The sequence below is a fragment of the Cariama cristata genome, unplaced genomic scaffold (genome assembly GCF_000690535.1).
Source record: "Cariama cristata isolate BGI_N322 unplaced genomic scaffold, ASM69053v1 scaffold3534, whole genome shotgun sequence".
In the NCBI taxonomy this organism is placed as follows: domain Eukaryota; kingdom Metazoa; phylum Chordata; class Aves; order Cariamiformes; family Cariamidae; genus Cariama; species Cariama cristata.
In genome coordinates, this window is record NW_009614484.1 from 4,403 (window position 1) to 26,653 (window position 22,251).

The window sequence follows — 22,251 nt, forward strand, 5'->3', positions numbered from 1 at the left end:
TCAACACTTCCCTTTTCTCTAGCATTGCGTGCAATGCCCAATAAAGAATTTAAGATGCTGGTGAAGAAAGAAATCAAAGAACAAGCCATACTGAGGGGCATGCAAAATGGAAGACTACTCAAATTTCGCAATTCAAAACTTAAATACTGCAAAGCTGAACCTCACTCTCAAATCAAAGACAGCCTTAATAGTGAAGACAGACATACGCTTTCATCCACACGTATGGCTGAGTTTTGTATTAGATCTCAGACTGGTACAGCACCCTCAAATACTTAGTTTACGTGTATTCATTTTATTTTTAAGGGCTGCTGTAATTTTATTTAACTATGGGTATAACAAATTTGTTCTAGACAGTTTGCAAAGAATGGCCATTAACATAACTCGCCTGAAAATACAGCTCACAACAAAAATAAGACATTTGGTAAATAGTGACACAAATTTTGTGAAAGATAGTAACTTTCCACACACAAATTTCAGATATCAATCCCCATTTCATCTTCTTCAATCCAGATACTGCAAAACTATTACAGTTCATGCACTTTTCTCCCTGCCAAAAAAGAATTTTTGCTGCCAACAACTAGCGAAGCTACCTTTCCTTCATCTGCCTAGCACAGTTAGTTCAGAATAACAGAAGTGAAACTACATTTAAAAAAGAGGAAAAGTACTTTCTATGCACAGGGTTGTATAAATAGCTGGAAATAAATGGGGATCCTTCCCACCTAACCCACTTTCTGCAATTAAATGCAGTGTACCAATACGTCAGACTTTTAAAACATAGCCCAGATTTCTGAATTATTATAATAGCTTTTCTTCTTACACAGGAAAAGACAGCTTATTTGGCTTTAGTGAATCCAACATCTTAAAAACAAGTTTTCCTTAATGTATATACACACAAACGTATGCTTTTCTTTTTTAAATAAACAGAGTAATTCTGCTTCACTCTTCAGATGACAAAACAAATCCCATCTTCTGTTATGTAAGAAGTCAACTGGTACTACATCTTTTTTTTCTTTTTCTATAAATGCAAGTTATTTTCCCACTTTTAAAATTGTACTTCGTATTCTAAAAAAAATATTTTTTAAAACGTGATACTAATCTTTTATCTTTAGAAGAGCCCAGCAAAAATTCCCAATATTGCCAGTTTCCTGAAGTACATTTTTACATAACATATTCCCATTACAAAATTCAACTTCCTAGCCCAAACCTATTAAATAAAGTTTTAAATATATAGTGCCAAATTTTATATTTACAATATATTCTTGAGGCAAATATAAATCTGTTAAGTTGTGCTTGTAAATACATACTGCAGTTACTGAATCTACTTCTACTTGGAAAACTACGTGCTACCTTCTAGATACTCCCCTGATCAACTTAATCACCTCTTGATAGGTTCTGATGTTGAATTCGCAGCTGCCCACCATTCTAACCTCCTCTTTCATCAAGTAGTTAAAGCGGAAGCTATAAAACATTTAAGGACACTTTAGCATATAATTTTTCCTCATGATCCTTAATCAGATGTTGCACCCGGTACTTTAACAGTGAGATTCCTTCTGGTATTGGTGACATGACGTTGCTGAGCTAGGAATGAGCGTCCGGGACCATCTCTGCAGGCACCACTACTTCCAACCAGTCTTGCTTCCATACCTAGCTTCTGAAGAGTTAGGCTCTGCAAACAAGTTAAACAACATTTACACTACAGCAAAGATCTAAGAAGAAAATCGGCCATCTTCCATACACAAAGCTCATGCTTACTTAGTAAGCACACAGAATGTCTTTTACTGCATTTGCTATAAACCCTCTTGCTGCCATAAAAGGTATGAACCAAGGCTGAAGAAAAGAAGATTAATTCATATTCATATGGAATGCATTAATTTTAGCTTATTGTAAAGTTGTTTCTTTATTAAGCTATTTAACTTTACTTTCCTATTTTGATTTCCTATTCCAGTCTTTCTTTATGAAACTCTATTTAAACATTGCACCATAGGAAGACAAACAACTTTCTCCAGTCCTTTTCACAGCAATCTAACATCAAACATTCTAACAACCTTTGCAATACTGCTGCACGATGAGAAGATGGCTCTAGCACAGTATTTGCGAAACAAAGCTAAAGACACTGAACATCTAAAGCAGGAGTCTGGAAACCTTTGGAATCACGGTCTCCCTTTGTCTCAAGCCCCAAAATTTCAACAACAAATGCTATTGAATATTCAGGAATTTTGCCTGCTAAACCCAGATGGAAGCTTGCGGCAGCAATCAGTACATTATTAACATGGAAGTCATGGCCTATGCTAAAGTTTCCTGTTCCAAAGCACAGAAGACAAGCAGAACACACGTAACAGAATAATTTTACAAAATAGTTGATTGTTAAAATATTGATAAAATGAAAATATCAGTGATGTAAGACTTAACTGTCACATTTAGCAAAATGTGTTTTTCTGATTTCTGAGATACCAACAAATGAACTTTTGACCCACCTTGTTATACCATGCAGTTACAATTAGCTTTTCCTCATAATCACGTAACTTTGCAAGTTTGTATTCAGCCTGCAAGGAGGCAATAGAGAAGACAATCTCAATTAAAACATAAAAATAATCCGCATAGACTTATTGCAGTCCTTTATTGCATAAACTTATTGAGTGAAATACATGCAGCAGAAATGCTTAAATAGGCAAAATAACTAGAAGGCTTAAAAGTGTAAACAAAGATACCTCCATAAATGACTACGAGAGAAGTTATAGACTACTACAAGAAGAAGTTACACTTTACAAAAGTTGCAGTTCAACTTAGAAACATACTTTGAGGGGATGTGTGTGTGGAGGGGGGAAATGCATGAATGTCATGCAATGTGTGTCAGAAAGTCTACAAATAATTTTGTAATTTTCACCTGGAAGTCAAAGACAAGAATGCACCTCTAGTGGCTGAACATTCTTATCGTGTTACTGAATTGCTATTATAGAATATAGGCCACAGCATTTATGAAGTCAGACCTTTCAGCCTACTAACTCACGTTGAGGAATTTTGTATTTGCTCAGGTAACTATTCTAACCAGTCCAATCAATATTGCTATAAAACTAAATGCAGCACTTCCCAAATTTTTTGGTACTTGTACTACTGTCAACAATCCTTTCAGGATTTCAGCCAAGCAGATTATACTGAATTATCAGTTTTTACTCTTCTATACAGTTTCAAGAACTCTAGTATATTAAACCACTGATATCAGGGGTCTAGTAAATTAAACAAGTCACCACTCAAATACCTAGTCCCTCATACAAACTAAGTTACATTACTACTGAAAAAGGTTAGACTCTGCAGCTCTCTACAAGTTACCATAACATGGCAAAACCATTAGTCTTATGAACTATTTCACTTACAGGTCTTCAGAGGGTTTAGAAAGAATCCAAATTAGCGTTTCAGTTGTACATTGAAAAACACTGTTGAAAAGTCAACTGCTCTGACAGACTTATACTAGGATACAAGGTTAATTAAGCCAAACTAAAAATCTCTAGGTCTGATGGTCTGCGCAGTTTCTAACTGAATGCAGCACTGAAGGGTACAGGATCATTAGGAAACAGGAACTTGAGTGTCTAATATCAGAGACAGCAGAACATATTAGAAGTTATTATTAAATATATGTAAATTTTTACCTCTAGTGCTTCAATTTTTTTGTCTTTCTCCATTAGCTGTTTTCTGAGCAACATAATTTCTGCTGATGCTGGATTTAGCTTGGGGTCTAAGGTTTTTATCACCTGTACAAGGCAAAACAAACGCATTACAAGTCAGGTTTGATTCTCAATAGCTCTGCATCTCATCTGCTCACAGTAGAAATATGAAAACAGACTGAGTACTTGTCAGGCAATTACGACGAAAACTAGGCTGCTACACTGTACAACAGAAGATATCAGAGGGTACAGAGGAATTATTAGTGCACCTCATGCTTTAGCCTAAACCCCATTCTCTCCTACACTCAACTGACTCCAGTTGAGCAATTTGACTAAAAATGCAACATGTAACTACTAATTTTAATTGGGAGGTGGAGGGGAGGGGGCCTCAAATCGATCTGCTTAATAATTTTATGAGGGAGGAATGTATATGTTCAGAAATATGCCACTCACGTTTCTTGCTTTCTCAAGGTACATTTTGTATCTTTCTTCCATTGCTTTCATATCCTCATCTTTTTTTCGCAAAGCTGCTTCCAGCTCTCCAATCTTCTGGGCTATTTAGAAAAATTGTCAACAAAGATATATAAAATAAAAATAGACATGGTACTTTCAAGGCTTCTGTGGCCTCTTGATTTAACCAGCCCCCAAATAAACTTTCTAGCTGCTACACAATTTCTTAAAGTTCTTATCTTTGTTTCAGTTGTACCACAAGGTCCCACCTGACCCTGAATTCCCATTTTGCAGAGTTTTGTTGAACAAAACTAAGCCCCCATGAATGTCTCCCCGCCGTCTACTGTGTGCAAAAAAGCCTCTCTTCCCAAATCCGTTTCAGGTTTAAAGCTAAGCTGTAGCAGAAAGCCTTATCCAGACAAGTATCCCAAGAAGAAACTTAACATAATCTCATAAAATAAAAAAAACACACAAAGCAACTTACGGTTCTGACTAACATCAGGCTGGAGTTCTGCAAGATCAGCTTCCTTCTTCTGTAGCTCATCATGAACTTCATTCAACTTTTCCCTACAAACGAAAGGCTGGGCTAAGGATTAAGCTCACAAATAATTCCATACACAGTTTTAACAGCTGAAAGCCAAAACTTTAATAGTGGAAGTGTTTAAACAACTATTTTAAACTCCGCCACTTCTTTTGCATTTAAATAGAAATATTAGTATGTATTTTTGAAGAACCACAAAAGTTCTGACTTCTGAATAGAGTCTCATTTACCTAAAACTAGAAACAAAAAAAGAAAAGAAAAGAAAAGAAAAGAAAACAAAAACCCTCCAGCATCTCCTTAGTGGAAATTACATCTGCTGAAAGAATGGAAATATTTCAGAAGAATGAAATACATTTTCAGCCCTGTAAGAGCGCTGGTTTTAACAGTCTGTTGTAGAATCAGAACAGCTAAAGTGCTATTAGTGATGAAGAGACAGTTAAGTGGATACTAGTATCACAAGATTATCATAATCAGAGTAGACAAAACTAGAACGCTAATACTTAACTGACTACGTGCATGATTCTCAAATCAGTGGCTTAGAAAAAAAACAAGACATCCCTACAAAGACTTAGGCAGTTTCTGTGCTACAACAGTCAAATTATTTAGCATTAAAAAAAAAAAGTTATTGTGGATCCCTGTGCCTTACTTACATATGTGCAGCCAATTTCTGCTTCAGGTTGCTAGACTATGAAAGGAAAGAGTTAAAAGTCAGTTATATTTCAGTATTTCACACTGTGCAATGTTAAAGTGCTCTTACAAATTAGCCAAGAATACTTAGCACACCTAAACAAACCAAATAAATCCTAAGAAAACTGCATTTTTTTCATGCATTTCTGTAACTGCATTCATATTTTTTGCATCGCACATACACCAATTCCAGCATCTTTTTTCTTTAAAGCTATCCTTCTCACTATACCTCTATTTAATGATAAAACTAGAGATTTTTAAGTAGAAGGTAGAAAAGTTACAGTTCCTTAAAGAAGGCAGGGCAAAGGAATCACATAAAACATGAGCTTTTCAACTGAAATGCAATTGGTGTGGGGGTCTGGCAGATTCTCATACTATAGAGACTAAACTCATCTGTTCTGAATACAGTGGATCCAAGTTTGTTACCTAAACTGAGGGAGTTGTTTTCAGGCTGGAGAGAGTTTTTAGAATACATTGAACAGCCTCAATTGTTTAAGATCTTTGCTTGCAAGGTCTTTTGAAAGGTGTGTGTTTGTTTGGGTTGGGGGGCGTTGGGTGACTCAAAGGGGCTTCAGAGCTTGCTTACTCTTAATATGTTTCAAACTAACTTTAAAAAAAAAAAAAAAAAAAAGCAGCATGGAACCACGATCCTGCTTTCTTACTATTTATCAGCACTAGACACACTGAAAAAGATGAGGCACATCTAAACAAAGGACTTGATGTTACACTGAAGGATTTTAAACAAAACTGGCAAGATGTCTTCAAGATCTAGTCTGAACTTTTACTTACTCCTTCAGTCTTGGATCCCTGCTCCTGTAAAGTCTTTTGCAGATCTTCAATCTGCTGCTGTAACTCCCCAATACGCTCTTCATTTAGCCTTTTTGGAAAAAAAGGCAGTTATTACCCATCTAAATAGATCACAACAGACAGATTTTTCTGTTTCATGTCTGGATGATAATTTTTCAGAGAGTCTACCCAGTAGGACTTAAGCCACAAAGAAACTGATGTCAAATGTTTTCAGTTTGACTTGAACTTCTGCTGAGACAAACACATGGCGGCTCTATCAAGCATTTTATAATGAAAGACCTAGAATCATTTTAAGAAAACTTAACTACTCAAAATTCTCATATCCCAGTAAACTGCTTTCAGCACTCATTAACTGATAGAGAAATTCACACCATATCCCAGTGTTACAACATGATTAATTTGAAGTTCCCGAAATAGAGTTTACATCCATTCTTGGTCTACCAAGAATCATTCAGAGGTAAGAAGAGCATCCTATAAGCAACACTGTCTTCAGAGTATGCTACACACAGTTCTACCGCACTTTACAACACCAGGTTTAAGCTACTTTCCTTCTTGATTGCTTCAAAACCCCTCATTAATGATTACACCAGTGAAACAAAAAAGATAACTGGCTTCCTGCACAGTACTATGCTACAGATGCAAGCCACAAGGCCACTCTGAAGGCCCAGAAATCACTTTTTGCTATGTTTTAAGATGCTGTTTCACTCATTACCTTTTCTCAGTTTCTAGTTCATTCACTGTCCGATGCTTTTGCTCTAGCTGTTCCTGGAGCTCTGTAATACGTTCATTTTCTGATCCTTCCTGTTTTAACAGAAGCATCTTATTTTCATGCTGCAGGCGAATAAACATTTCCCTGAATCAAAACCAACAAAAAAGTCACTGTTAATTAAGAAAAAGGTGACTAAGACTAGGAGGTAATATTCCTGTTCTCTCCCCCAACCTTAAAATGAGTGAAACAAGTTCTGCTTAAGGATATAGCTGGGGTAACAAAGCAATTTTTTTATTAAAGGTAGCTTACAATTTTCAAACATTACAATAGTTTAAGAGATATGAACAAAGTCTTAAATGAAGTCACTCCAAACCCAGATTTTATTGTGCCTTTATGTTTCACTCTGCCAGACTTCAAAAGTAACATTAGCTAGCCTTTAGCTGTTGTGTCCTAGTTGCTGTGTATTATTTATTTATTCTGTTTGTCAGTGGCAAAATAAGAATTGTTTTGCTCTTTAAAGACGGTATTTCAAGCCAAACTTTATAAACAGCAATCTGATACGCTTTTAAGAAAGAATGCAAAGTAATTATACTATGGGGAAATAATTAGTAACAGCTACATGGGGGTCCAAACAAGCAAAGAGGGAAAGCAAGAAGTGGGATACAGAGTCATGTTGCTGAAAATACTGAACTTTCACAGAGACAATATTATGCCCTACCCATGAAAATCCCAAAACAACATCAACCTTTTTGTCTTACCTGTATTCCACCGGCAGAATTTCAGCAGCAAGATTCTCATGGCTTTTAACACGAGATGCACCTGAAATTGCATGGGAATTTTAATTTAACAAACTTAAAGAAATCACTAATATATATAAAAAAGCCCCTGAAGATAAAGCAATACCTGTTTGACTCAGGTGATCCTGTTGCATCTGTGAATACCGGAGCTCTTCATTTGTCTCTTTTAATGCATCACACTGCACTATCAGTCTCTAAGAAGATACATTCGAGGTGAAATTAAGTCATACTGCACCACTTTAAGATCAAATAATATTAATCAGGAATAGTACTGACACATACACATTTTAAGACATATTTTATGTTTTATGTGTGTATATACAGACACATGAGGTGCCAAACCTCATTTTTATGGTAGCACTACTTCTGGGAAGGTTTTCCTCAAGCAGAACATTTGAGACAGATTCAGTAGGTGTTCAGATAAACTCTCGTCCAAGAGACTTACCTCTTTTTCTTTGATTAAAGCTTCATGTTTTTCTTCAAGTCGCTTCATTTCAAATGCTAGCTTGTCAGCTCTTTTTGATTCTTCAGACAGTTTGTTATGAAGCTCCTGGACCTTTTAATAAAAAGACTATATTCAGCACACAAATGTTGCAAGACTCTTCTTTAAAAGCTATGTTAAAACCTTCACTCCTGCCCAGTTCAGCCAAAACAAGCAGCTGGTCCTCCCGCCTTGAGGGAGGGGAGGTAGGATGGGGGTCTGTGTGTTTGGGGTGGGGGGCGTTGGGGTGGTTTGTTTTTTTGTTTAGTTTTGTGTTTTTTCTTTTTTTTTTTTTTTTAAATATTTAACTCCTGCATCTATTAATTACTACTGAAGTAAGTGAAATTGAAATCAAATGTCTACAGTTTAAAATAAATTTCCATGGAGTTAAGAATACCACATATGAGTGATCTCAGTAACAGCTGAACCACCTCTCCCAGGCACACGGACTACCTCAGTTAAAGTAAAGAAGAAAAGTCTGCAAACCATGGACAATCATTCATGGTTGAGAGGGCAACTACAGTTAAGCTTGCTAGTTTAATAAACATGGAAAACCAGAAAGTGAGTGGAAGAGTATGAAGGAGTTTTCACAAATAAGACATTCTAAGGGGACAATACAGCTTAAGCCCATGGGCTGTTAAATTAAGCTGTTCAAATTTTTTTTTTTCATTGAAACATACCTAAATAAAATTATTTTAAGACAACCATCTGAGGAAAAAGTAACATTGTAAGTATAGATGCAGCCTTACTTGTCTTTTGTAGGTTTCTAGCTGGGCACGTGCTGCATTGGCTTTCTTCAGTTCATCCTCCAGACTGACTGTGTTGTGCATATACATCATGTTGGTTTCCTGCAGAGATTTGACTTGTCTGCGGAAGTCATTCAGATCCTGCAGTTTTTTACGATACACTTCAACAGTTGATTCCAGCTTACTTGCCTTGTCTGCAGTAGTCCTTAAAGTATAAACAGGAATTAGAAGAAAGAGTATGTTTCTTCAAAAGGTTAAAAAAGTCAAAATCTGCTTTCACACACATTCAAGCCATTTTCAGAGAGAGATGCAATGTGCTTAACAGCAGAGTTAAATCTTAGTAGTTTATTTTAAATGCATAATCAATGCAAACTTGCATTAGGCAAAGATTGCTTATAAAAACTGACATCACCACAAGGTTTAAGTGAGAATAAGACTGAGAGCCATATGCCAGAGTACAAGCAAGGGTTAGCATGTCAAATATCTCCAGGGAATTCTGTGGGGTGCAATGTAAATGCACCACAACATCCTGTGCTAGATAGTCATCTCAAAGTACTGGTACTCGGTAAGGAAAAACATGCAGATGTTCTCATTGCAGGGTTATACATAGTTAGAACGTAACTGCACTATGAAACGATCGTTAGTAGATATGACCAAGAATTACCAGCTGATTATTAACAAAAATCTACATGGTAAGAAAATACTTGGATCATAAATATGCAAATTAATTTTAGTATCTGTGTTTAATATCTGCCATCTTATATCACTAGAAGCTAGTACAAGAAAATTACGGAAGAAAAATCTATAGTTAAGATTTGTCTCAGATGTTATTTAAGAACAACTATAAGTTAAACACCTGAAACCACTTTTCTTTCCATATTTTATTCATACTATTTTATGAATAGCAGACCTGCTTTTGCAGTATGATTTGCTTTGGATATTTCTTGTGTGGTCTGGTATTTCATTTAGTTTACACAAGCTGGAATGTTATACTAAATTCTCATCAAGGTTATTGTATATTTCATCTTCATTTTGTTAATCCTGTTGTTAACCTAAATCTAGCCTAGAATGCCAACATCAAAAGTTATGTCAAAGTTCTAGATGCATATATGCTTTTCTACATCAGAAAAGGCAGCCTCTTGCCAACACAAATGACCTCTTAATAAAAATGCACATACACCCTCAAAAAAATTTCTTAATTCTTGCAGAACTTCAACCTTCCATCCCACATGAAGAAGAATAATTTCTGTATTCGTTCATCCTGCTTCATAGAAAAATTCCATGTTGCTATTCTTATGCAAACAACAGAGGCTATGCCTGAAAGCTTGCACTCCATCTCTGCTTTGTCAAAGGGCCCTTTTCCAACATCTATTTTAGATCTCATTCAGAAAACATCTATCTGCAGAAGTAACATCTCAGAAAAAAAAAAAAATCTTATTAAATACAAAGCCTTGGATTTAGTCATTAAATCCTCCTAATGTGTGTGTGTGGAGCTCTCTCTATCACATACCTAAGAATGTCATTTTCATCTTTCAAGGCTCTAGATTCTTCTGCCAAAGAGGTTAGTTCATTGTTTCTATGTTGCAGTTCAATCAATTGTTTTTCTAGGTCTTCACAATGGACACGATAATCATCTTTTGCAGCTTCAAGCCTACCAGATCAAAAAAAGGAACTCTATTAAGAACTCATCGTTATTACACATTTTTCATTTAGTGCTAGAACTACTAAAAATAAGACAAAGGAAACCTATTGATTTAAGTAGCCAGAAAAATGGTACTGTAAGCATGGAACATTTTATTGTCTACCAGTTAAATCATAATAGATTGTATCCTGCAAATTTACCATATCGATATCAAGGGATCACATGAAAAGTGATTTTTTTTTTTTCCCCATACAGATCAGAGGGAGAAAGACTAGTATGTAAAAGAAATCTTTATAGTAAAGAGATATCGTGGGTTTGGAGAGGGTTAGGGTTTGTTCTGTTTACACACAAATCACTCTGGCACTCATTTTTCTGCCTTCCATCACCTTTTTTGAAGTGTCAAATGACTACAATATGGTAATCACAAAGTAATATTTTCTACAAGTAACAGCTTCTTTTTAAAGGTAAGGACTGTCTTTGAAATATGTTTATACACTATTAGGAAGCTTTTACAGCAAAAGAAATCGAGATGGAAAATCCTGAAAGAGTACCAGAAATTCTCAGGATATATTTGACATGACAAGTGAGGGATTTTTGAGAGAAATCATTTCATACCTGAAGTTTTCTTCTTGCAGTTGTTCCAGCTGCAACTGTGCATGAAAATACTTTTTTGCAACCACAGTATTCGGATCATCAAGAGAGTCGTCCAATTGCTCTAGCCTGTCATTCATAATCTCATTTTCTGACATCAAGCTGTTTTTTTCATCCTGGAGGGCAGCCACCTAGTGCAGATAAAACAGCGTCCACATTGTAAGACGTGTTCCACTGGAAAGAACTAAAGCAAGACAGCAGTACATCACCAAATTAGTTTATGAAAAAGGTTGAGCGTTTAGAAATTTTAGAATGTAATTTACATAGCATACTTGAGCATACCGATGCTTTAGTGTATGACAGTTATGAAGCACTGAAGGAAAAGTCCCTCTGAAAAAAGACAAATTTTTGTAACTGAAACCATGGTAAAGGCAGACAACGCGGTATGGAGAGAAACTGGTGCTTTCGTTAAAAAGGATACCATGGACGCCGCACAAAAAAAAAGTTAAAGTATTGGTGTAAAGGTACTCTCCATCTTGCTTGTACTTAACAATAAAAAGCAGGATGGCACTGGCTAGCACACTAACACAGTACTGCCGTGCGCTCAGCAGTGAATGGTTGCGCAACAAGCGGTTTCAGGCGCCATAAGCTAGTAAGCACACACGCAAAATAAAAAACACCTAGACAGCTTCATAGAAAGCATGCACTTTTTTTTTTGCAACAATCAAACAAGTTTGATATTGAAAGTGTTCACAGCTAAGCAAATGAGAATACAACACTTTATTGAAACAGTAAGTATATTAACAGCCATAAAATGGGAAAGGATTAAGAGGATAGAACCTTTAAAGTTTTTCTAGGGAAAGCTGCTGTGTTAATTTTAACATCCTGTCAAACATAAGAGCATGTAGCATGTGTTAGTTAACTGGCATTTAAACAGGGACAATATGCTTTTTGGGTTATGTTTTCCTGAATCATAAAGAAAACCTACCTTTCTTACACTCTTGGAAAATATCAAGGAAGACTGAGACCTTACAAGTGAATTTATTAAGAATTAGTTTAAATGAGAAGTGTCAGTCAATATTATGGCTTCAAATAAATAAAAATTAAAAAACAAAATGAAAAAAAACAACAAAAAAAAACCCACATCACGGTGACATTATTAGATTAAACATCAGATATAACCGAGAGTATGCAATATTAAGAAATTGTTTGTTTGTGATTGCAATTTAAAAGTCTATTAGTCAAACAGATGTCAGAAACAAAACAGCAATTAATCTACCACTTCATTAGGTGCTGGCTTTCCACGTTCACTCCTTTTTACATACCAGATGTCACTTTACTACATACGTGCACACAAAACACCTGTGAGTAGAGAGCATACCTGAGCTTTGCTCAGCATAATACTTCCTGTTCAAGGTTCAGCCACTCCTCAAACATGCACAACATTCACACTTCTAGAATGATGTTAAAAGAACACCCATCTCAAACTTAAAACAAAACCAAACCAAAACTGTCACACAGCTCAGAGCAAGTTTGTCATCTTTTCTCAGTCCCTTTCTGATAGCTTTCTCTTCTTCTTTTCTATTATTTCATCACAACAGAAGTGGTGTCAAAGTCAACACAAACTATGAAGAGATATTTTAAAAACACGTCACAGTATTAAAGAGCTACAGTGTCATTAACTCATCTGTTTATACTCAGCAGTACCTTTCCCTCGAACACCTTTCATGCCTTCACCTGGCCCATGCTATGTTATGCGCAACTGACTTTGTGTAACCTATCATTAATTAATAGAGATTATTTATTTTTATTATTTATCTCATTAATTAATAGAGAAATCTCAAAAGAGAAGTTTGTGGGAGACAGGAGAAAGCCTGGGACCTCTCTAGTGAGACATACTAAGTCTCCTAATGGAAGCAGAAAGCAGAAGTAAACCATTATCCCAGCACCTCTAAAAGCGAGAGGTTTTGAACAGTGAACACACCTTTTGAAGTTTAACAACTGTAATCTGTGAGTTCTGCTGTCAAATCAATCCTCTTGCCCATTTAAAAGAAATAATTTTCTCCTGCAGATTCTGTTCACAAGCATTTTTCGATCTCTGCTTTCACTAGGAAGCCTTACTACTGCCTCAAAACAACCAAAAACCCCTCGAAATGAAATATTAATTCAATTCTAACAATAGCTTCCTGGGCATGGCAATTAGCTACAAGCTACTTATTATACATAAGTATTCTACTTCTTTGGTCATCATTACCTGTAAGAAATGTAAAACCGGCCTCTGGTTTTGTGGGGTTTTTTTGTTTTGTTTTGTTGGTTTTTTTTTTTCCAGAGGTTCATACAGCCAGTATAGCACTCTGGCTCCTATAAGATGCCACCAAAATGTTCTCTTTGTACAGAATCAAATGTGAGATGAACTACCTTACTAGAAAAATATCTTTTTATTATCAGATTACAGTACCATAAAAGAGGAATCAGACTTAGGGCTAACAAATGGATATTTTTTTATTTTAAAATAAGTTGATTGAAATGCAAGTTCCTGTTTATTGTTATGAAGTCCTCTCTCCTTTTTCTAAAGAGCGACTTGAATAACTTTTATATCCGTTGAAAACAAAAATAGGCCTATTATCAGTGTGGCTTGAAAACATCAGCAAGGATCTATTAGTTTCTGTTATTTTTATTTCCTGAAATATCTTAAACGTTGCAACTGTGTACGAGAAGAAGTTAGTAAATTTTAGATAAATTTCAAATGTTAGTCTTTCATCAACTCCTATTGAAAACAGAATCGTTTTCCCATGATTAAATCTAATGACTCATGATTACATGAACTGGATTTTTGGATACAGTTCAAAAGACTAGAAGTAGCAGCAACTAAAAATGAAAAGGGCAATTTTTAAAGCCATGATAACATTGTCTTGATGCTACCTTCTACTAAGAGTAAACATAAAGCTAGCAGCCCAAACAACCTTTGAGTTAACAGTTGGCACAGGACCTCAGCTCACACTTCCATCAGAAAACTATTTCCAGTAACCGCATTTTGGAATACAGAATGTTTGCTTTTCCCCCACGAACAGCCAAGAATTCTCAGAGAAACTTAAATAAATGCAAAATTCACTTTCCCCTTGAGAATTTCTGCATCTTAATAGCAGCACCGCTACATATTAAAGAAACAAATTACTTGCTGTTTCTTACCTGTAAATCTAGCTCTTGACATCTTTGTGCCAACTCTTCTTTTTCTGCTAATGCTTCCTGAAGATCTTCCAAAGCCTTTTTAAGCTTTTAAAAAGTAAGACAGTCAATCATTCTGGCCCATATCCAAAGTACTCACAGTTCTAGCTTTCAAAATGTCTCATTTGCTCATATCAATTGCTTAAGAAGGGTGTTAGGTGCACACATTGACACAGAAACCTACATATACACTGTTAGATCATTTCTGACAATGCTCATTTCATCTGCATTTCAAATGACTACCACATGTAATAAGTAAATTATTGAAACTCAGCTTAACATCCAGATTCAACACAACAACTTAGGCTACAAGCGCAACAAAACCAAACACAGGAACATTTGCGTTGTCACAATTTCAAAATTCCTGCCTATCAAATTAAATGCCCTTCATCTCAGAATAGAAATACTGATACTTCTTTATGGGTAGCTACTTTTAAAGGCAACTTCATTTAATGTGCAATGCTTTGTAGGGTTCAGGTCATCAAGAATTTTCATGACCCCTTAAAAATATCCTGAGGTGTTTAGCCTTGACGTGCCTCTAGCTCTTCTTGCAATGTAGGTTTGCACTGGCCAGTTTTACCCCATCCAAGAAGATGGCATAGCAGTCACTGCATAATTTTTTTTAAAGAAGTTATTAAATAGCATACAACTTTTCACTTAATTAGCACTGAAAAACAGCACTACTTTATTGTACATTCTCTGCCTACATCAGTATGTTCCTCTGCCCTTTGGTGAACCAGTATGGTTTAACCATATCAGCTCCAAGTGGAAAATAGACCGAACAGTTTGTGCTGACAGAAGACAGGTGTTTTGGGTTTTTTGGGTTTGTTTTTTTTGTTTGCTTTTTTTTTTTGTGGGTTTTTGGTTTTTTTTTACACTTTTAGAATTGGAGGGGAAGAGCAGCCCTCCCCTTCATTTAAGGGATGGCAAGATACCAACTTACTGTTCAGGTTTGAACTACAACAGCAATAAATATTAGGCAGTTACCTGCTGTTCCGTTTCACTTGATGCATCACCTGTGGAAGGACCCATTATTTCCTTGCTCATGAGCTACAGAGAGGTCATAGGAAAAGGTTAAATTAGAGGTTAAATTTCTGTAAATTCACTGTCTACTGAGTACCAATTGTATTTTCCACTGTGTCCTTGCATCCTTGCAATCTATCAAAACAGATTAATAACAATAATTTAAAAAACAAAAACCTAAAAAACCTACAGAACCCCTCCCCCCCCACACACACCTCATGGTTGCGAAAGGATTTAAACAAATCTAGAATAAGATTTTTTTTTTTTTACCTCTCCCCTTCCCTAATTAACCAAGTAACATCTTGTTGGATGAATCCGTGATCTGTTGAAGTTATTGCTACCTCCTAGTCAAGTTAAAATGGGAGAAATCCCAGAGAACGGGATTTCACTCAATTAATCTAATAGTTATCACACTTCTTTGTGTCACTTTTACAGAGATGTACACAATATGTTTGTCAATAGTTAAAGGGCTTTACTTCTTACTCAGGAATTACAGTATTATTTTTAGACCCTCTTCAGAAGAAAGTTTAATTAGTCAGAACACAACAAAAAAAGATGTTTATGGATTTATGCCTCCCAATAGGACACTTACAGCTTTAAGGACTATATAGTCAATTTAAATTTAAGTTTTAAAGCCTACTATCAACTCCACTGTTACCTTGATGAGGGTGACGTGCAGAAACAAACTCTACAACTCGCAGAGAGTTACAAAGCAGGCATGTTTATTTCGGCACCGGGTGCAAGGGGGATCGCTCCTCCAAACTTGCACACCAAGTAAAATGAAGATACATATTATATACCATGAGACATTTGCATATTAGTAGTACACTACATATTCATTGTTATTCACACTCAGGATTGGTTATAAGTTTCTCGCTTCTAATGTAAATTAGTACGCATCCTCAGTAAGCACTAATGAAGCCTCTATATTAACTACACATGCTCCCCAAGCGGGGTTTTGCCCTCTTTCGGCGGGGCCATTTGAGTTGGAGGTCGCGATCTGCCACTACCACAATTACCTCTGTCCTGCTCTCAGCTACTTTATTGTTGATGTCTGTGGGTTGTAACGTTTTATCAGTTTGGCTCCCTTCATGTCTAGAACTCCCTCTCTTGAAGGCCTCTCTCCACATTCTTGCCTACTGGCTTAGATAACAGTGTCCCTTCTTCTATCGTTTGTTCTTTTTGTGATGCTTCCCAAGCTTGAGATGCCAGGCTAAAGAATGTGCCTGTGTTTCTGTTAATTTAGATGAATTATTTAACCTTTTGGTATCAAGGGTGCAATTACACATCGCATTTTCTTCAAAGCCAGCATTTAGTTTTTGCCTCCCTCCACACTCTGCTTCAAAGCCCGAAAGCTCACAGATGCGGGTGACCATAGAGCTATGCTGTGAGCTGGATCACGAAGATGATCCAACTAAGAACAAGTTAAGATAGCAGGAGGAGCACACCATGAGAAGAATAAGAGAGATGTACCTGGGAGTTTGTAAATGAGATGCTGGTATGGTCTGTCAGAACAATGTAGACTCAAACAGTTATGATCAGCTTAACTTTGGGTCCAAGACTACAGCACTGGGACAGAAATTTCAGAACCTGACTCCAGTATAATCAGCAGTTGGCAACTAGATACATTCCTGGGTGAAACGGGAAATCTTTAGCATTTATTGTCTCCACAAGTTACATGTTTGGGCATACGAGACTAAAACTAAAACCCCTTGGTTGGATTCTGGGGCTTCTTGGTCCTGATCCTCCCAGATAATTTAGGGAAGTACTTACGCTCTTCCCTGCCCTTTGCTTGGATGAAGGAATTCACAAAGATCAACAAATGGATATTCAGACTTCTCAACTGACAGCATTAGGCTACGAATTATTACTTACCTCTTGAATGGCAGTCATGACAACATGTTGAACAGATTCTTCAAGGGTCATGATATTTTGTATGTGTTCTGTGAGAAAGAATTTGTAGTGACTCATGACTTAATGGCTTGAGTACCATGACATACTGTTCGCAGAAAGATCCAGAAGAAACTATTCTCTATAAAGCTTCTTCAAAACAGGCAGAGCTCTTTTTATACAGAGCACTACCATTAACCAACAACATTATTATCCAGTAATATGGTAGATAAGCATAAGAGATTATAATTAAGTTAATTGGAAAAATGGAAAAAAGTAGTTGCTAGCATCTTCATTCGCAGTGCACCTTGATGGCTTACTTCCCAAACACTCTCTGATGAAGTCATTTCAGACTACCTAGGAATCACAGCTGTTCTACTAACAGAATCATGCTGAGGTTTCTGTAGCCATCAGAGCATTGAGCATTAGCTCTGGTAAGGTGAGAGAAAACTCAACTACTTCAGTCTTGAGCCTCTGCAGACAAACAAAAGGCAGTTTCCAACATAAGTTTTAAACTTAATTTGCTTGATTTGCATTTGAATACTAAGTTTTAGGTCTTGGTACATATTTTAACGAGTATGAATAATCCACACACACTTCAGACTATTTTTTTAAAACCTACCCTGAGCAAAGTTTCGAGTTTATTCATAGAAGTTTCCCATAGGTTTTCTGCTTTTAAGTGAACTCCTGTTTCAGAATAGGTGTACAACATATTAACAATAGAGACTTTCTGATACATAAGAAAGAAAAGTTTCTACATCTCTTCCACCTTAATGATCACCTGAGGCAGTCTGCTGTTTGTTGAACAGGTTAAGGCAATGCATACCTTGTTTTCTTTCACAGTTGACCGCACAACCTAAAATAAGCTGCAGAAGCCTGCCCAGTTCAGTGGGATCCGAATTCTCAGATATCCGGTTTAAGTCCGGAATAAGCTCTTCTGAAATCTGCTGACCCAAGAACTGAAAAAAAAAAGAAGAGAAGAAGTAGACTCCCACTTTTGTACAACGTGAAACTCTGGTATCATGTAAGAAATCTGGACTCAGTAAGGCATCCAGAGAGAACAGTCCATTAATAAGTTTGTCACCATAAAACTTACGGAAGGGAAAGATTTTAAATATTAAACATGGAGACACACTAAAAATACTGGTTTATGAGAGAGTACACAGACAGCAGTATCAGATGAGGAAATCTGAAGAGGTCTAGATAAAGCAGATGTTCTTAACTCATTTGTTACATGAAACTCAGATGTCACACACTGTGCCTCTCTTGCACCAGCAAAGATCATTCCAAATGTCTGTCTCCATCCCTCAGTGTGGATGTGTGCTTGGGGGAAGGGGTACTCAATCCACTGCTAGCCAATTACTTTCACCATACTTGGCACCTCAGATTTCTCTCTGAATAAGCCTAAATTTAACCTAGAGCAGACAGCATTTAAAAATGGGTGCAAAACACCTAGCAATTATTCAGTGCAATGAAGTTATTGCACTTTAGTAAGAGTTCTATAAAATGGCTCTGGCAAAACCAGAAGTTTTGAAAGTCTGTTAATTGCGGGTTTAGTTAACTGACTACTTATACAAGAAAAAGGACAGTAGTAAGTTAAAAGTTCTTGGGCTAGACCTCAAATATGAGAGAATTAATTTATTCTACCAACATAATAAAGAGAAGTAATTAAAACTGCTTCCAAATTCTGTTGTTCCCTAATCTTTCAAAAAGCTCTTCATAAGCCTAAAGAACTACTTCTGGGCTTGCCAGAAAGCCTCAGTCCTGGCAATACAGAAGGGCTTGGCACTAGGTATCACAACTAAGCCCAGGTAAGACCAGGAAGCCATAAGATGATCTGGCAAGTTTTTCTACACCATACCCATTATAGAACAGTAATCAAGCTGCATACAAAATTCAGCAATTTTTTTTTTTAAACTCAAAATGCAGCACCCTTTTATGGCTACTGTACTCACCCTGCATGACAGAGAACAAAGTATAATCCTAACTATGTTCAGGAGGATTTGTAACTTATCTCCCAGTTTCCAAGTGAATATTGTAAAACCTAGACTAGGGCTGCTGAATCTGTTCTGTTATGTACAGAAGGATTAAAAATTCACTAGACAAGAGCAAATATGAATGCACATGCAAAAGTCAACAGGATTCTGCAGCTCATTTGTTATGACATTCAACTGGGCAATGATGGACACATGGTTTCCAGATTATACTCCAAGAGTTTTATCTAAAATACACATGCTCACATTAATTTTATATTCACTCAGACTTCCCACTTAACCATATAATTACCATATACTTCCTGTCAAAAAAGTCCTTCAAAGAAATTACTTTGCCAAGGGAAAAAAAAAAACCACCTAGGTGAAGGAGGACAATAATCATAATGTTTAATGATTAGAACAACAAAAAAAATGCTGCTTTTTCCATACCTCATGATAGTAGTCCATAATTCCTTGAAGTATCTTCTTCAGATTACTGGCCTAATTGTTGTATATATGAAAGATAAGGTTACAGGCTTTTATTAAAATTCTTGATTTTGCTGAAATTAAAAAACAATCTATAATAAAATATTTACAGAGCAGTTCTATGAGAGGACTCTATAATGACAGGGTAAGAGAAATATCACAACAGAAAATCCCCATGCAACAATCCTGGAAGGCATTTAAACTATCAACAGACAGTTCAAGTTCATTTATAATAACCTAAAAAAATCTGAGCTTAATTCTGTAGTTTTTGGACTGCTAGATACCCTCAGGACAGACATGGTATCTAGTCCCACCAAGTTTCACTAACTTCAGTTTTGAATACCTTTATTCTCCAGTTGTCACCAACATCATCTTTAATGCGATTTAGCCAAGATGCATCAAACCAAGCAACATCTCTGAAACAAAATTAAATGATTAAACACCAATAAGCACAGTCTTAAATAAATAAGATACCAGATTCCCAGCATTAAATCATCAGATGTCTGACTACAGTGTCTAACGAGGCATGAATTCCTGGAGATTGCAAGCTATACCTATATCACATGAAATTTCCATACTGCTGGCTGCATCAAGACACCACCTTCCAGGGCAGGAAGAATTTCTGTACATGCTTGATCTAGCTACAGCTAGGAACACAAGGACGTGACGGCCTTTGTCATGCTGAATCTTTAAACCTGACAAAGTGATCATAATGATATAAGGAAGCATCCCCTTTTGACCAGTGCTGACATTAAGTCTGATACCTATTCTCGTACATTTGGATTTTCCAACATTCGCTACAATTTGACAAAGGCACTTATCAAGGAAAAAAAAAAAAAGCATTTTAAACTACTGGCATTTCATGTGTTTTGTATGTCTTTGGTTCCCCTGGGCAGAAGTATACTCACTTTGCCAGCATAAATAAGGATGAGTTGATGAGAGAGGTGTTTACACACACTGGGCTGCCAAGCGGTACAATCACAGCATATCTAACAATATCTTAACTTTTACACCGTATTGTTTATTCACTGGTCTCAAAGCACCTAATAAAAGACAATTACTATTCCCACTTGCATATCAATCAAGTTGGTTATAAAGAAGTTTGCCTAAAGCCTGTGGCAGCCTAGTACCACAAACACATGGGAAGTGACCCAGTAAATCTTCATTAAGCAATCCTAAATCAATTTTTGCCATGCCCCAGGAAAAGGATGAGCCCTCTTCTCTTTACACAGCATGTTAAAGACCTTTTCAAGCAGACAGCAGGGGTTCTGGGTTTGATTTTTTGGGGCATTTTTTTGGTTTGTTTGTTGGTTTGGGTTTTTTTTTTTTTTTTTGGGGGGGGGCAGGGCAGTGTCAGTAATTTCTTAGCAATCAAAAATCTAGTTTGAGCAGGATAGTAATTCAGACTTCTCCTTTATTATCTGAGCCAACAACAACAATAACATTGCAGTGATGACTTGTGCATGATACTTTTTCAATAAAAGTATTGTGTTACAACCCTCTGAAGTAACTGCAAGTTTCAAAACTAGTGTGTCACTCAACCCAGTACCACTTGTCATCACACCAATAAAATAGGAATGATTTTGCTTTTGATTAGCGAACTACTATTTTTTAATAATAAAATTGCCATGGAAGTTTCACAATTCTTTTTTCCACACAAATAGCAAGTTATCATTTAAATCCTAGAACTTAAATCTAAATCAATTGAGCAATCCCAATAGGAAGAGAGCACAAAGACATGCCTGTTGAACCTTTAGTTCTTCATTCCAAAGAACATATTGCCTGAAGCATGGACATCCGTAGAAATAGTGTCAATGGGAAAAGTGAAAAATGATATCATTCTTGCCCAATTACACTTAAGTATGAATTTAATACTGCAGTATTAGAATATCTCCTCATCACCTTCTCCATTCTATCATATTATTATTCAACTATTATATCATCCCCAAAACAAGAATACAAAGGCACATTTTATCTTCTGCTATAAACTGTCCACTCTACGTTTCTGTCTACTTTAAAAGCAACTAAGCATGTCAAACACAAAAACCTCAAGAAATTAAATACCTCTTCTTCAAACTTAAGTATCAACTTACATTTGGTGAAGTACCTGCGCCATGGCAACCCCATTAGTCAAGTCCTGAACATCTCTGCAAGGCGCAGCAGTATTGAACGTCTGCAACTGAAACAAGGAAAAACATTGTGTTTCTCGCTCAGTAGCGAAATTAATTGCCATTTTCCTTTTCCTCTTCAACACACAAGCATTTAGCAAGATGTCCTTCTACTTGAGGCAGTTGAAATCCTTCTTGAACCATATGTAGTTTTTAAGCCAACCCAATTATCTCAATACTTTTGACTGTTGATTATGACTAGTAGCTTAAAAAGTTAGTACTACCACACTTTGCTTTTTCATGCTAGTCTTTCAATTGTAAATCAAATTGTGGAATACTATCTTGGGAAACTAAAGTCCTATTTATCCATCCCTCATATTATGTTGCAGTGCTTAGCTCTGCACATACAACTACCTAAGCAAAAAACAGCATCAGA

General features: G+C 36.3%; 1 protein-coding gene across 1 annotated transcript; it reads right to left on the reverse strand.

Annotated features, from left to right (window-relative positions):
• Positions 1–810: 810 nt before the first annotated feature.
• Positions 811–21,883, reverse strand: HOOK1 (hook microtubule-tethering protein 1). Its single transcript, XM_009699419.1, has 21 exons — positions 21,801–21,883; positions 20,051–20,123; positions 19,672–19,722; positions 18,075–18,207; positions 17,234–17,301; positions 15,323–15,385; positions 14,300–14,383; positions 11,135–11,301; positions 10,388–10,528; positions 8,881–9,082; positions 8,096–8,206; positions 7,757–7,844; positions 7,612–7,672; positions 6,857–6,997; positions 6,127–6,214; positions 5,301–5,335; positions 4,594–4,676; positions 4,113–4,213; positions 3,645–3,746; positions 2,475–2,543; positions 811–1,666 (listed from the first exon to the last, which is right to left on the reverse strand). Exons 1-21 carry the CDS (start codon positions 21,821–21,823, stop codon positions 1,508–1,510), a joined length of 2,043 nt encoding a protein of 680 aa, XP_009697721.1. The 5' UTR covers positions 21,824–21,883; the 3' UTR covers positions 811–1,507.
• Between the last annotated feature and the right edge of the window lie 368 nt (positions 21,884–22,251).

Excerpts from the sequence above, each read along its gene's own strand:
- HOOK1 (XM_009699419.1), bottom strand. The coding sequence starts at position 21,823 with ATGGCGCAGGTACTTCACCAAAT. Across the intron at positions 6,998-7,611 it reads ATTCTGCCGGTGGAATACAG|GGAAATGTTTATTCGCCTGC; the intron begins GTAAGACAAAAA and ends GTTTTGATTCAG. Across the intron at positions 1,667-2,474 it reads TAACTGCATGGTATAACAAG|AGCCTAACTCTTCAGAAGCT; the intron begins GTGGGTCAAAAG and ends ACTTGTTTGCAG.